The sequence below is a fragment of the Camelina sativa genome, chromosome 19 (genome assembly GCF_000633955.1).
Source record: "Camelina sativa cultivar DH55 chromosome 19, Cs, whole genome shotgun sequence".
NCBI lineage: Eukaryota > Viridiplantae > Streptophyta > Magnoliopsida > Brassicales > Brassicaceae > Camelina > Camelina sativa.
In genome coordinates, this window is record NC_025703.1 from 10,372,373 (window position 1) to 10,387,238 (window position 14,866).

At 36.8% G+C, this 14,866-nt stretch overlaps 2 protein-coding genes across 4 annotated transcripts in view; one reads left to right on the forward strand and one right to left on the reverse strand.

Moving 5' to 3' along the window:
• The window catches only part of LOC109124466 (E3 ubiquitin ligase BIG BROTHER-related-like), a 9,878-nt gene extending 9,565 nt beyond the window's left edge, over positions 1 to 313 (forward strand). For both annotated transcript variants that reach the window (XM_010489646.2, XM_010489647.1), the window contains exon 7: positions 42 to 313. In XM_010489646.2, the coding sequence (XP_010487948.1) occupies positions 42 to 95 (54 nt within the window). In that variant the 3' untranslated portion in view covers positions 96 to 313. The remainder of the gene's footprint in view (positions 1 to 41) is intronic.
• On the reverse strand, positions 9,762 to 12,175 carry LOC104765866. Of its 2 annotated transcripts, XM_010489649.2 has the most exons (4): positions 11,917 to 12,171; positions 11,604 to 11,787; positions 10,548 to 11,115; positions 9,762 to 10,309 (listed from the first exon to the last, which is right to left on the reverse strand). In XM_010489649.2, exons 1-4 carry the CDS (start codon positions 12,102 to 12,104, stop codon positions 9,999 to 10,001), a joined length of 1,251 nt encoding a protein of 416 aa, XP_010487951.1. In that variant the 5' UTR covers positions 12,105 to 12,171; the 3' UTR covers positions 9,762 to 9,998. The 2 variants fall into 2 exon arrangements, with proteins under 2 accessions (XP_010487951.1, XP_010487950.1); XM_010489648.2 differs by having other exon boundaries at positions 11,604 to 12,175.

The following is a 14,866-nucleotide window of genomic DNA, read 5'->3' on the forward strand; positions in this document are numbered from 1 at the left end:
GAACTCCGTTAACAAACTGAAACTGACACAATCTTCTGCAGGTTTGCCCTGTATGCAGCGCAGAAGTTTCAGCTTCCACCTCTGGACAAAGCTAATGAAAGCAAAGGAAGAAAGATTCAGAAAAAAGGAATCATAAGCTAAGAACATCAAAACCTTAGCTGTCTGTTTGTACACTTTTTATAAACAAAAAAAAACATCACCAGATTTCCTTGGATCCTTTAAACAGTCTCAAGGATTGGAACTTTCTCGAACGCTTTTAGTTTTAGCATTCATCTGCTTCCGTATTTGCCGTTTTGGGATATAGCTTATCACATAGTAAGTGCCTATTTTATTGATGTTCACGTATGCTACTGTAAAATAGCTGGGATAATCAGGTTTTTGATCTAAGAATGAATGAATATAAGGTAGAATTTTGAAATTCCAAGACTCAGACAAACATATCAAGGGTTTAGAATTGATCGAAACTTCTCTTATTACCTAAGAAGCTAAGATAAATGTGTGGACACATGATAACGAAGAACAAGTTAACAAACAAAGAACCGATAACTTTGATTAAGATAGATTCTAGATAACAAAATGATACAATGTTCAATAAAAACGTAGCGTCATCTTCTCACCAACAAGAATCTCTAGATGAGAAACCGGCTAAACGATGAGGGAACAAGTCTCAAAGAGTTTACAAATCCAAAATATTTCTTAAAGATAGAAATGAGCTAACAAATGCTCTTATGCTACTAAGTTCCGTTAACAGAGTTAACGTTTATTTGCGCCGTCACGGTGACATTCCCTTAACCGACTTCACAGCTCATCACTACAGCTCACACCTTGGCATGTGCCACCTTTGCTTCTTATCTTCTTCACATGTGCCAAGTGTCAGCTCCCAAATACTATATCAAAGCTCTCCTGTTCGAAGAACCTTGACCACAAGGTTCGAAAAATGGAAACTTCCTCTGCAAGTCAAAGAGATACTCTTATGTAGCTTCAGCCTCAGTTTCATTGGACCATTGAACCAGTACCATTGTTGCCGCTCGACCTTGTCGCTTCACCATCAACTGGTTCTTTCAACAGGACATCCACAATAACTGACGGTAACTGAGTCGAAGTGAGCACATTACCCACTACTGCTTTGAGTTGAGAAACGTGAAACACAGGATGTATGAGAGAACCCTCTGGAAGCAGTAGCTTGTATGCGACCTTACCACAACGATCAAGTATCTTATAAGGGCCAAAATACTTGGGAGAAAGCTTCTGGTTTGCACGAACCACCACTGAACCATGTCTGTAAGGTTGTAACTTGACAAAGACTGAATCACCCACCGCAAATTCCCTCTATGTATGGTGAGTATCTGCAAACTGTTTCATTCGATGTTGAGCCCTGAGTAGATGAAACTTCAGGAATAGGAGCATTTGTTCCCGTTCTTGTAAACTTCTTGCCACCACTGCCACCTTAGACTCACCGGGTAAATAGGGTAAATGGATCAGAGGTGCTTGTCCATAAACCGCTTCAAAGGGACTAAGTTGAGTTGCTGTGTGAAAATTTGTGTTATACCAGAATTCAGCGAGAGGCAACCATTGACTCCATAAGTGGGGACGGTCACTACACATACAACGAAGATAAGTCTCCAAACAACGATTCACCACCTCTGTTTGTCCATCACTTTGAGGGTGATAGGCACTTGAGAACTTTAAATCAACACCCTATAAAGAGAACAACTCACGCCAAAATGAACTGAGGAATATCGTATCACAATCACTAACAATTGAACGAGGACAACCATGAAGCTTATAAACGGTATCCATAAATGCTTGAGCGACTGACATTGCCGTGTAAGGATGAGCTAAAGCCATGAAATGAGCCGCCTTTGATAGTCTGTCCCCCACCACAAAGATAACTGTCTTACCTGCTGATTCTGGAAGTCCATCAATGAAGTCCATGGATAAGTCAGTCCAAATTGCTTCAGGAATAGCCAAAGGTTGCAGCAACCCAGGGTAAGATGCAGTATCATACTTGCATTGTTGGCAAATGGCACAACTGCGAATGTAAGTCTGAATATCTACTGCCATTCCCCGCCAATAAAATAAGCCTTTAACCTTTTGATATGTTGCGTCTCTACCAGAATGTCCCCCGTCCCCGAACAGTGCATCCATTGAAGAATGGAGTTGCGTAATGGAGTGTCATTAGGGACCACAATCTTACTCTTTCGCCTCAGTACAGACTGTACCCACGAGTAGTGTTTCTTAGCATTTGGATTCGAAGAGAGCTCAGCAATGAGTTGTTTTAACTCAACATCTGTTACATAATGAGCATGAATGTTTTTCATTAGATCACATTCTAACACCGACATAGCCATGTGGAGTACCTCTGCACCTTCTACTCCAGACAAGGCGTCTGCAGCTACATTCTCATTTCCTTGTCTGTACTGAATTTCATAATCGAACTCCAACAACTTGGGGAGCTGATATATCATAGTTTTTACGGTTTTTAACCATGATATAAGTGTGATTTTTGAGTCTTTTGATTTGTTTTCTAGGATGTTTTAGAGTCTTAACAGGTTTTCTAGGATTTTGGCACGGATGGAGCGAAATGGAGCAATTTGGATGATTCTGGAGCATTTAACCGGAGGAAATCAATTTGGAGTCTGATTATACGAAGAGCATCGGTCGACACCCATGCAAGTCGAAACAAGTCTTCAAATTTGGAAGTTTTACAAAGTTGCCCGAAGTTTTTCATAATTGCAGCACAAGTCCCTGACGTGTTTTAGGACATATATATAGTATTTTTAGGTTTTAGAAACTCTTAAGTTATTTTCTAGCAAGTTTTACTTTCTGCAACCCTGTGAGATTTTGAGAGCTTTTGGGAGAGAGAGATCTGAACTGCTTTAAGAGAAGAATTCATAAACTCCCTCTTTACTCTTTTAATTTCAATTGCTTATTATTCAAAATTATGTTTTGTTCTTCATTGAATATGTCTGAGTAGATTGCTTGTTAGGTTCAGGGTTTTGCACAGGGATTTTATAGTTTATTAGATCTGTTTATTTAGGATTCATTATCTTTCTAAATCTTCATCATAGGTTGTTCTTCATATTAATTCTTGATTGGCCATCTAGAATTAATAACTTAGGAAAATAAATTGATATGAGAATATAATTGATTTTCCTGATAAAACTTTTTGATGAGCAAAATTACTTTCTACAAAGAGATTTGATTTACTAATTTTTTGAACTTATCTAAACCTGTTTTTAAAGCTGATTTTTAATCTAGAATTTTACAAAGAGATTTGGATTTTCTGGTTTTAAATTTAGATAATATTTGTAGTGAGAACTAATTTATTTTACAAAAGTGTTTAGAGTTCTAGATCTGATTTTTAATTGCTTGAATCCTAATTTATTGATTGATTTAATATTTCATAATTTCCTGAGAAATTCCCTGGACCTAGCTTTTTGATCTTCTGAATTTTCAACACTTTTATTTAATATTTTGCATTGCTTTTCTTACTTAAATCAACTTGTTTAGCGTAATCATAACACTCTATAATTTATTGTGTAGTCTAGCGTCATTGTGGAATTCGACCCCTAAGTACTACAGTGACCTCTTAATTTGAGAGAGTAGCTCTAGGGTTTAATTTGAGCATATCAGGAGCCATTGTTGTTGAATTGGTGTATTCAAACGTTGTTCCAGCAAGTATTTGAGGCTCCTCTGGTCAGTTTTAATGACAAGGTGATTAGGCAGGAGATAATGTCGCCACTTCTGGACAGCAAACACCACCGCTAAAAACTCCTTCTCATAGATAGACAGGTTCAGTTGTTTGCCCTTCAAATGTCGACTAATAAATGCCAATGGATGTCCCTCTTGCATGAGTACTACTCCAATTCCTTTAGTACTCGCATCTGTTTCCACCAAGAAGGGTTTGTCAAATTCCGGAAGAGCTAATATCGGAGCCTGACTCAATGCTTGCTTAAGCTTGGTAAAAGCCTCCAATGCATCTGATGACCACACAAAGGAATCCTTCTTTGTTAACAGAGTCAATGGTCGAGTAATCGTACCAAAAGATTTTACGAATCGCCTGTAATAACCTGCAAGACCCAAGAATCCACGTAACTGCTTCAAGTTAACGGGTACTGGCCACTCTGCAACAGCGTTGACCTTGGCAGGGTCCGTAGACACTCCACCAGCAGCAATAAAATGCCCCAAATACTCAACTTTAGCTGATGCAAAAGCGCACTTACTCCCTTTAGCATACAAATGATTCTGTCGCATTGTGTTGTAAGTGAGTGATATGATCTTCCATCGTAGAACTATAGACCAAAATGTCATCAAAGAAGACAAGGACGAATTTGCGTAAAAACTCCTTGAACACAGAATTCATTAGCCCTTGAAATGTTGCAGGTGCATTGGTTAAGCCGAAAGGCATGACCAAGTACTCAAAGTGTCCACTGTGAATTTTGAATGCAGTTTTGTGAACATCTTCTGGTTCCATCTGAACTTGGTGATAGCCTGCACGCAGATCTATTTTAGAGAAGACTGCAAATCCTCCCAGTTCATCCAATAAGTCTTCAATCAAAGGAATGGGAAACCTATTCTTGATTGTCAACCCATTCAACCCCCTATAATCCACACAAAGTCTCCAAGAACCATCTTTCTTCTTTACCAACACCACCGGAGAAGAAAAAGGGCTTGAACTTACACGTATGGTACCAGCTTTCAACAAGTCTTGCACAATCTTGTCAATCTCATCCTTCTGATAAACCGCATAACGATAAGGACATTGATTGACTGGATCTGAACCCTCTTGTGGTTATGGTTCTCCCTGAAAGGAGGAAGGGTTGTAGGTTCTTCAAATATATCCGAATAAGTTTGTGTCAGCTGTAAAACAGCAGCATTGGTAGCATTCTCCTTGTGACTCGTTTCGACAGCAAATAACATCATATCCTCCTGCTCTACTATCTCCTGAGCACTTATCATTGATATTTGAACCGCTTCCTCCTGAACCTTGTTAAACTTAGTAACTTTAACCGTTCGTATTGCTCCCGGTTTGATCCCATGAAGCAGAATCCTCTGTTTCTTCCACCAAAATCCCATTTCAAGTTTTTGCAAGTTCCAGGTCATGTCACCTAATGGAGCTAACATGAAATCGTCCTTGAAAGGTGTACCCTGAAACGACCAATCAAACTGTGACACTCTTCCCTAGACCCCAAGTTTGCTTCCATCTGCAACAGCTACGTTGGTCAATCCTGCAGATTGGACTGCAACTCCAAGTGCTTTAGCCGTACGCGGGTCCATGAAATAATGAGTCGACCCTGTGTCCAAGAGAATAAACATGACTTTCTTTCCATGAATACCTCTAACCTTCAGAGTACGATAATCCTGAACTCCTGACACAGCACTGATTGATACTCTAGGTGTGTCTTTCTCCTCTTCTTCCGCAGACTGAGTAACAATTTCCTCCCACTTACCAAGTTCCTCCTCCACTTCAATCATATACACTTGCGACTTCTTATGCTTTAAATAGTGATCAGGGGTATACTTCTCGTCACAAATGTAACACAACCCTTTAGCTCGCCTCTCACTCATTTCCTCTTGAGATAAAAACTTTATGTTCTTAGGTGCCTGAAAATTAGTGTCTCCACCATTAGTCTGACTTGCTTGCTTCCCGGATACTTGATTCTTTACTAAAGGACTCACATTGGTTGACTTCGACGATGACCAATTACCTGCACTACTTTCTGATGTGGATGTGCCTTCTCGTATAACCGTCCCAACACCAAACATTGACGCACAGACTGTGGTTCAAACATGTGAATATGCATCTGCGTGTCTAACCTGAATCGCGCCAAATAAGCTCGCATAAGATAATCCTTCGAGAGAGTCACCCTGTTTCAAATCAACTCAAATCGCTGATAATAATCCACAATACCATTTGTCTCCTGCAACTGTTTAAGCTTTGCAATAGGGTCATCAAGAACATCCTCAAATCTTTCCTTTAAAAGCAACTTATAAGAGGTCCAATCATGCAAAACATTTCTTCCCAATGGCGTCTGAACCAACGAGTGGTGCCACGCTGCCGCATGTCCATCAAAATGCATCGCTGCCATCTTTACCTTGAAATCACTAGGTGTAAAATCAAGGGAAAAGAAATCCTCCACCTTAAAAAACCATTCAGATATGCGATCGCCGTTGAACCTGGGGAAATCAACCTTCCCAACCCGAGTTAACCCCAAATAATGGTTCTGATAAGCCGATCCATCTCCTCTGTTTTGATAACCTGAACCATCTCCTCTACTTTGATATCCCGATCCATCTCCTCCACTACGATCAGAACTCTCCACCAAGTGCTCCGGTGTTGCCGATACTACCGGTGCACCACCATCACAGATTTGTTTTCCACTGGATGAGGGTTGTTGTCCAGGCCTCATCTTCACCATTTCAAACATATCGGCAATGTTGGTATCAATTTTTTTATTTTGTTCAGCAATCGCAACTTCTAAACGATCAAGTACCTGGGCGATCTGAGAACCCAGTGTAGTTTCCGTCACCGGAACTACCGACCCAACCGTTTCCACCACCTCTTCAGCTCGAGTAATCTGAGATCTCTTTTCCACTGCCATCGTTTCCAAGGACTCGCTTAGTTCTGATACCAGTAATAACGAAGAACAAGTTAACAAACAAAGAACCCATAACTTTGATTAAGATAGATTCTAGATAACAAAATGATACAACGTTCAATAAAAACGCAGCGTCATCTTCTCACCAGCAAGAATCTCTAGATGAGAAACCGGCTAAACGATGAGGGAACAAGTCTCAGAGAGTTTACAAATCCAAAATATTTTTTAAAGATAGAAATGAGCTAACAAATGCTTTTATGCACTAAGTTCCGTTAACAGAGTTAACGTTTATTTGCGCCGTCACGGTGACATTCCCTTAACCGACTTCACAGCTCATCACTACAGCTCACACCTTCGCACGTGCCACCTTTGCTTCTTATCTTCTTCACACGTGCCAGCTCCCAAATGCTATATCAACATAGAAGCTATAACCAAAACTCGTATCGAAGAAAAGCACGACAAATGATATCCCATGTTTTCTCTTTGGAACATGACCATCATGACTATGGGTATCGAGCTCGAGTTCTTCAGCGCACAGACACCAGATGGACCAGTGACGTGTGCCTCATGTGTAATGAAAAGGTCATTTGTCCAAGGCCACAAAATAATAAAAATTATAAGATCATATATCTTTTTAGTTAGGTTATGTATTTAGTTTGAAAATATGTTTAAGCTTTTTATTTTAAAACTTTACAATATTTTGTTTGTTATTAATTCTTCTTATTTCATATTTCTTAATCTTTTATTCGTATTAATAGAGTATTATATAATATATTAGATATTTGAAAGTAAAATAAAAAAAACACATGAAAAATTGAAAACTTGTTTTAAAATTTTATAAGAGAATATATTTTTAATGAACTAACAAAATGTTAATGTGACAATAGATGATATGATATATGAAAGTTTATTTTATATGTTATAAAAACACATACATAAAAATATTTTACTTATGTTTTGTTCATACTTTACATATGTTTTGCTTATTTTTTGTTAATATGTATTCAACATTTCAAAGAACAAAAAAATAACTAATTTATGTCATATTTAAACAATCACACCTACAATTTATATTTATAAAGAATTTAATATAAACTATACTCAATGTATCAAACAATCAAATAATTTATATATATATATGATTTTATCATAGTCACAAAAAATATAAATATATAAACAATTAAAAATATATATCATCTACCTATCGTATAGGTAACCATCTAGTATATATATTATTTTTAACATTTTTTAATAACAGTAAAAACATATTTTTTTTATTCGCCTTAAACCTATATGAACCTAAGCACGACATTGAGATGGACCAAAGATCTTCGGGAGTGCTATGCATATGATGAACTTTGTGAGTAGCTTGTTGGTAACAATGGTGGTAAAGATCTATTCGGAGGATCACATGCCTTGGATTCCAAAGAACCTTAACAAAGGTCACAGACTTATCCGACTCATAAACAAAAGGCTAAATCAGATTATTCAGTCTTTTACGAATAGTAGTAGTACTTAACCGAAAAATAAAATAACTCCATAAAACAAAGCAATTATTAGGTATGAGTATGACCCATGCATGATATTAATTTTTACTTATTTAATAATAAAATTATTTATAGTATCTATTATTAGTTAGTTCATTATGACATTTTATTTATGTATCACAAATACAGTGGTTGTGTTGATTTTATAATATATTACAAAAATAAACTTAAACAAAATTACAAATTAAACTAAAAAATTTTAATATTTTTTTTGGTCAACTTTTTAATGATTTATTATTCTTTAAATAAAGTAGCATTTTTGAACAACCAAAAAAAATTCTACGATTCCAATTGAAGATGATTTAGCTATGTTATTAGAACCAAAGGAAAAATAGTAGGAATATGGTAAATGGAGAACTGATATGTGGTTCAAATGACACTAAAAGATAATGAGCTTCAACAGGTTATATTAATGTACTTACTAGTTGAATATTTTCCAATTTACTAAATAAATTCTTCACTTTATAGACTCTTAACACCTTCATGCAGATCGATGAAGTATTTTACCCACTTCATAACCCTGTAACACATTGTTTACAATTACAATAATATGTTTTTATAACAATTTTTATACAATTGAAATTCTAATTTTTTTATGTCAACTTGGTAGGTTTGGAACCTAACACAAATTTTTAATATAATGTATTATTGCATTTACAAGCGGTCTACTCAATTTATATACTGGTACGATATGATAAATATACTACTACTTTCGTACATTTTAGTTTTCTTAATTTCCTAATATTTTAGAATTTGTATATGAGTATTATATTATGATAAATGATTATTGTTTTGAATTTTATAAATAGTTTTATTTATAGTAAAATATATATTATCAATATATATTTAAAATGATTACATTGAAAGAGTTTATAGCGTTTTATATGGAAAGCACACGATTATATATATATATATATATATATATATATATATATATATATATACTATGACATTATATAGTGCTATTTGAATATTTATATGTATGTATGTTTCTTCAATTTTTATTCTCTCTACAAATTAAATTTCATTCATTTTTTTACATAAAAATAAATTTATATGACAACCCATTTATATATGTATGTAATCAAAGAAGTATTTCAATCTCTCTTTATTGGTTCAGTTGACATATATTTTTCAAATAAAATTTAAATTATATTTAAAGGTAATAAAAAAATAACTCTTTATAGAAGCCAAAGTATTTATATACTTATGGTATTAGCTATGTGGAACCTGATAAGCCTAATCAAGGAGCCTGTTTTTTGTCTGATTTCATCACTCGGCAGATGCCCTTTTGGTTATGGATATATGTATTCACGTTAAAAAGACCGGCACAACACCTATTTCCGGAAATGTTATCTGTTCATGATAGGGAACTTTATGGTACAGACTAATCTCATGCTTGTTGGGTTTATGGATTGCATTTATGCGTTTGCAGATTGTGTTCATGATCAGCATCTTCGAAACCGAGGGGGGTTTTGTTGTTAACAAGCAGAAATTTGAACTTGATAATTCCATAGAAAGACTATCTACAGTATGTTGAATTATAAAATTTCTTAGCGTACAAACAAGCAGAATTGGATGATTCTCTTGTCAACAACACAATACAATCAGGTTTGCCCCGTATACTGGATTTTTTGATCTAAGAAAGAACTATAAGGTAGAATTTTGAAATTCCAAGACTCATAAAAACACATCACAAGGGTTTAGAATAGATCGAAACTTGTCTTATTACCTAAGAAGCTAAGATAAATGTGTGGACACATAAGCTATAACCAAAACTCGTATCAAAGAAAAGCACGACAAATTTCCCATGTTTTCTCAGACCGTCATGACTATGGTATTTGGTCGTCTACATGAAAAGCTGGCGAGTGGAGTGGCACCAACGGTCATATGCTGGTTGGAGATTGGGCCACTCAGAGGCCGAGACTGAGAAATCTTGGAGCCAGTTTGTGAGTAAGATTTCTTGGTCCAATGCAGGTAAGGTCGAGATGGCTTTGTCTATAGCTCGTTCCACCTCAACTCTCTCATAACCCGTCAGCACGGGAAACGCTAACCCGTTCCTTGCGTGACTAAATAGTGGTAACCAGTTTGCAAGGAGCCTGAACGTCACTTGTCCCGGAACTTGTGTGCTGTCTCTTGCTAACTCTCCAATTAAGAGCGCTGCAAGAAATTGATTTTGTGAGAAAACAACAGATATGTAATGAGCATAGAAACCGAATTTCAAACCAAAACCAAACTGAATTGAACAATATATGTGATAGTGAAATGAAACTTGGACCTAATAAATGACCAAATACATTTAATTTTTTACTGAAAACTATATAGCATAATTATTGTTTACTTTTTTAAAACAAAATATTGAAAAAACTAATCTGAATAACATAATCTGAATACTTGCCTGAAATCTTAACCATGAGGCCTTGGACCCTGGGAGCAGTCGTGAGAGACAAGGAAGCTAAACCGGAAGCGTAGCTCCACCGCTTAATCCCTTCTGCCACCGCACCATAACGCCTAAGCTTCTCTGTCATCCACAGAAGCTCCTCCGCAAGCTTCTCGACCGCTAGTTCAGCCTCATTTTCTTGGGAACCACCCGCTCTCACCACCGCAGACTCTCTCCTCCTATTCTGCGATAATAAGTTCCCAGTCATGTCCGCTAAGGACCTGACCGTATTGATACATGCGCTTAACCCTCTCACGTAGGAGGCGACGTAGCCACCCAGAGGGAGGGCGCTGACCACACGCAGTGGCAAACCACCGAAGGGTTCGTCTGCCGTTCGAGAACGTTTCAAGCAGTCCTGCAATCGCGCAGTGGTGCGTGCAAATGAGGACGCAAGAGCCGCTCTATTGACGTCCAGTAAATCCACGTGGCCGCTCTGGGCGTTGTCTTCCATGATCTTCTCAGCCATTCCCAAGGCAAATTGGTATTTTCTTGAGGTTACTGGTATCTCGTTCATGAGTGCTAGTGCCTACTCGTAAAAAAACATGTTATAAGATAAGTATATTAAATGGTCAAGTTGTAAATATATACAAATAGGTGGCAAGTTTAATGTTCATAGACGACATCTATATATCTAACAACAATATATCTACGCAGATCTTAGAGTCAGAATTCGTCACATATGTAATTCTTTTGAAAGAAATACAGTATGATACAAGTAATTTAGTATGATAAACTATGGTAATTATCTATGGCTTGATTAATAATTAATCGAGCCTATGGACTACTAATTGGACTTCCCTCTTTGTTTTCTTTCATGTATTACGTGGCACGGCGCATGTTGTCCACGTGGAAGTTACAGAGATAAAATGTCCACGTTAGGAACTTCGTGGTGTCCAGAAATAGAAAGGTCCAACATAATTTTTTTTAATTTATAGAAGACATACAGTATAACTGGAAAACGTTAATGTTTAATTAAACACTAATTAATGGGAAAATAAAATTATTACAACTTACGTGACAAAGTGCTCTACCGAGAGAGTTAACGGAAGGTTCATCAACGCCGTCGCAAATCATCATACCCAGATTCGACGACCCTGAATACTTCACCAGCGCCGTTGATGATGTGGACGACGAGGAGGGAGCCTTAACTGGGACCAACGCGTTCTCCGCCGCCGCGGTAAGAAGACCCGAAGCGAAACTAAAGGGAGGATAAGAATAAGAATAAGCAGAAGAAGATGAAGAAGAAGAGATGAGAGGAAGAGGAAAATAGTCCAAGAAAACCCTAAGGACCCAAAGGGTGAGCCACGTCATCATCATAGACATGAACCTGAGGTGGTCCGAAGCCGACCACCGCCTAGAAGGAACCTCCGGTGTGGAGGCGGTGGATGCGACGGAGACGAGGGAACGAGCGGCGGTGTTGACGGTGGTCATGAAGATGGAGTTGAGGAGACCCGTCGTGGGACGGTTGTTCCTGTATGTGTACTCCAAGTATTGTAGCTCCCTCGACGACGACATTATTATTCTCGTTTTTTGTTGTCTCTCTTAACAAAATGAGTTATATATATGTCTATGTATTGTTTATATATATGAAGACAGAGATTGGTTTGGATATTTCTTCTTTCCAAAGTATATGATGAGATGCACCGCCTATATGATCCACGGGTGTGTTCTCGTCGCCGTGTAAGCATGTTATGTATTGTCGGTTAAATCTTGTCGGGACGCATAAGCCGTCGTCTTTTTTTTTTTCTTTTTCACGTATAGGTAAAGAGTAAAAATCATATGGTGAAAATATGTTAACTAGCTTGTTGGGCTATCGGAATATGAAAGATATTTTCTTCCTTACGAATGTTATACTTAGATGTGCTTAAGAAAATTGATTATTGGAATGTATATGATTGTTCATATTCGAAGTGGAATGGTTTCCGAAGAATTTTGTATTGGTGGTTCTAGGGGAATTTGCTGGTCAGTAATTTTAGACCAAGTTTATGATGAGATGCACCATCTATAGGGGAGGTGAATATGTGTTGGTTTTAAAACGAGAAAAAGAGTAGTCCTTTTGAAAAGGGGTGGGATGACCAGAACTCATATCTTAACTTAAATAGCGAGTTCAGATATATACCGGTCACTCAACTCATCATGCAAAATGAAAAGATAATTTTCAACTTAGTTAATTTCGAACTTTTGTGTGTGTTTATAGTCGAGTTTTCTATCTCGAAATTAGAGGAAAGTTTAGTTTTTTCTTTGTCGTCAAAATGTTTAGTTCCTCATACATTGGTATATCGTTTGCATTTCTTGGATATAATTATTTTCGGATTGTTGAATTGTTGTTAGCCGACTAGCCGTTAAGGATCGCTAAAAACAAAAACCTTATTAAAAAATGGGAACATCAAATCCATTATTTCTAAATTGTTCTTTTTCGGTTAAGGTTCCTGATTATTATTATTTTTTCAAATATTTAAATATGGTGTACATGTACGAGTGTTTGTTTAGTTGTCTAGCGTTTTTCAAATTGTTCTTCCTCTTTATGTTTTGTTGTCCTGTTTTATTCTATTCTGATTTAATTTTTGTTAGCTAACTTTTATTTAATTTTCTAAATATTTTAATAATCTCAATACAAACATACATCTAAAAGTCAAGTTGGCTTTACGCATGTGATCGAGTCAGCTAATTGTCTTGTTCTAATTAGGCTTTTAGGTGTACACATTTTCTATCTACATGTGTAGAGCAGTAGATTGATTCATAATTTCATACCAGTTATGAGTCTATCACTACAAGAAACAACGTTTTTTTGCGACGGAAATCTGCGACGAACAAATACCTTCACAAATTTGCGATGAATTTGTGGGTCATTTGCTACGAAGATGAGGACCCTCGCAAATCTCTCGCAGATTTGCGATGGACAACTCCTTCGACAATCCCTCGCAAATTTGTGAGGAATGTGCGATTAATTTGCGAGAAAAAGCTGTCCTTCGCAAATCTATCGTAATCTTACGACGAATTAGCGAGTAATATAATCTATAACAAATTTGCGAGGAAGAAGCGAGGGATTTATGAGGTCATTATGGGTTTAGGGTTTAGGGTTTAGGGTTAGGTTTTAGAGTTTGAGCTTAAGGTTTGAGCTTAGGTTTAATTCTGAAGTGAAGTTCCCAGTAAACATCAAGAGATAAAAAATTTTTGAGATGAATCAACATGTGTAAAGAAAACACATAAGATATATATATGTAAATCAAGATGTGATTTATTTTCATTATAAACATATAAGACCAAGTGTTAAAGTGTTTTGATCAACAATTGCAATGTAGAGTCCATATTCCAGTAATCACCAACTATATAAACAATGAACTTTCCAAAACATAGGAAAAACATGAAATTAATAGAGATTTTATCATTAAGAAAATAAAGGTGATGCAAAAGAATATATACACTTGCGAGGGATGTGCGGTGGATATGTGAGGATTCCCCACAAGAGCCTCGCAGATCACTCGCAATTTGCAAGGGATGTGTGAGTCACCCTAGCTAATCCCTCGCTAAATCCTCACGGTTCCCTCGCAATTTGATCTTTTACATGCAAATTAAAGAAGAGCATTACTAACCAATATTGCATCAAGAGACAAGAAACTTTGGAGATTAATTTCTAAAGCATAGGAAAAGCTGAACTTAGCAAACTAATAACATGAACTTAGCAAACTAATAATATGAACCTACTTTAATTTTATCTACACATAGCAAACTATTTGTATATACACCTAATAGTTTCCATTAATTGTCTACTCATAGCAAACTATTTTCATATTTTGTAGGAAAATATGAACTTAGCAAACTAACAATATTGGATCAATAATTGCCAAAGCATAGGAAAACTTTCTTTAGCTTTTGATTGAGTACATTTTAATGAGGATGATCTTGATATATAAAATGAATTTCATTATAAAAGTGCGAGGGAAGTGCGACGGATTTCTTACTTGGCCTTGCAGATCCCTCGCAAAGTTGGTGTATTTTAATTGGTCAGTTTGTCGGTTGTTGCGACTTGTTTGCGAGAGATGTGCGAGGTTCCCACGCTAATCCCTCGCAAATTTGGTGAATTTTGATTAGTCAGTTTGTCGGTTCCTAGTTATTCTGTCGCAATATTTGCGAGGGAGTTACGAGGGCACAAAAATATTTATATATACCACCGAGCTCTAGTTTGAGCGAAGCTCAAACCCATTCCCCTAAACCCTAATCTCTCTTCTTTATCCTCTCAAACCCTAATCTCTCTCTCTTCTTCGTCTTCTCCGGCA

Bases quoted from the DNA above. Each gene is read 5' to 3' on its own strand.
- LOC104765866 (XM_010489648.2), bottom strand. From the start codon at position 12,104: ATGTCGTCGTCGAGGGAGCTACAATACTTGGAGTACACATACAGGAAC. The intron at 11,116-11,603 runs GTAAGTTGTAAT...TTTTACGAGTAG, and splicing joins TCGGTAGAGCACTTTGTCAC to GCACTAGCACTCATGAACGA. The intron at 10,310-10,547 runs GCAAGTATTCAG...AATTTCTTGCAG, and splicing joins CCTCATGGTTAAGATTTCAG to CGCTCTTAATTGGAGAGTTA.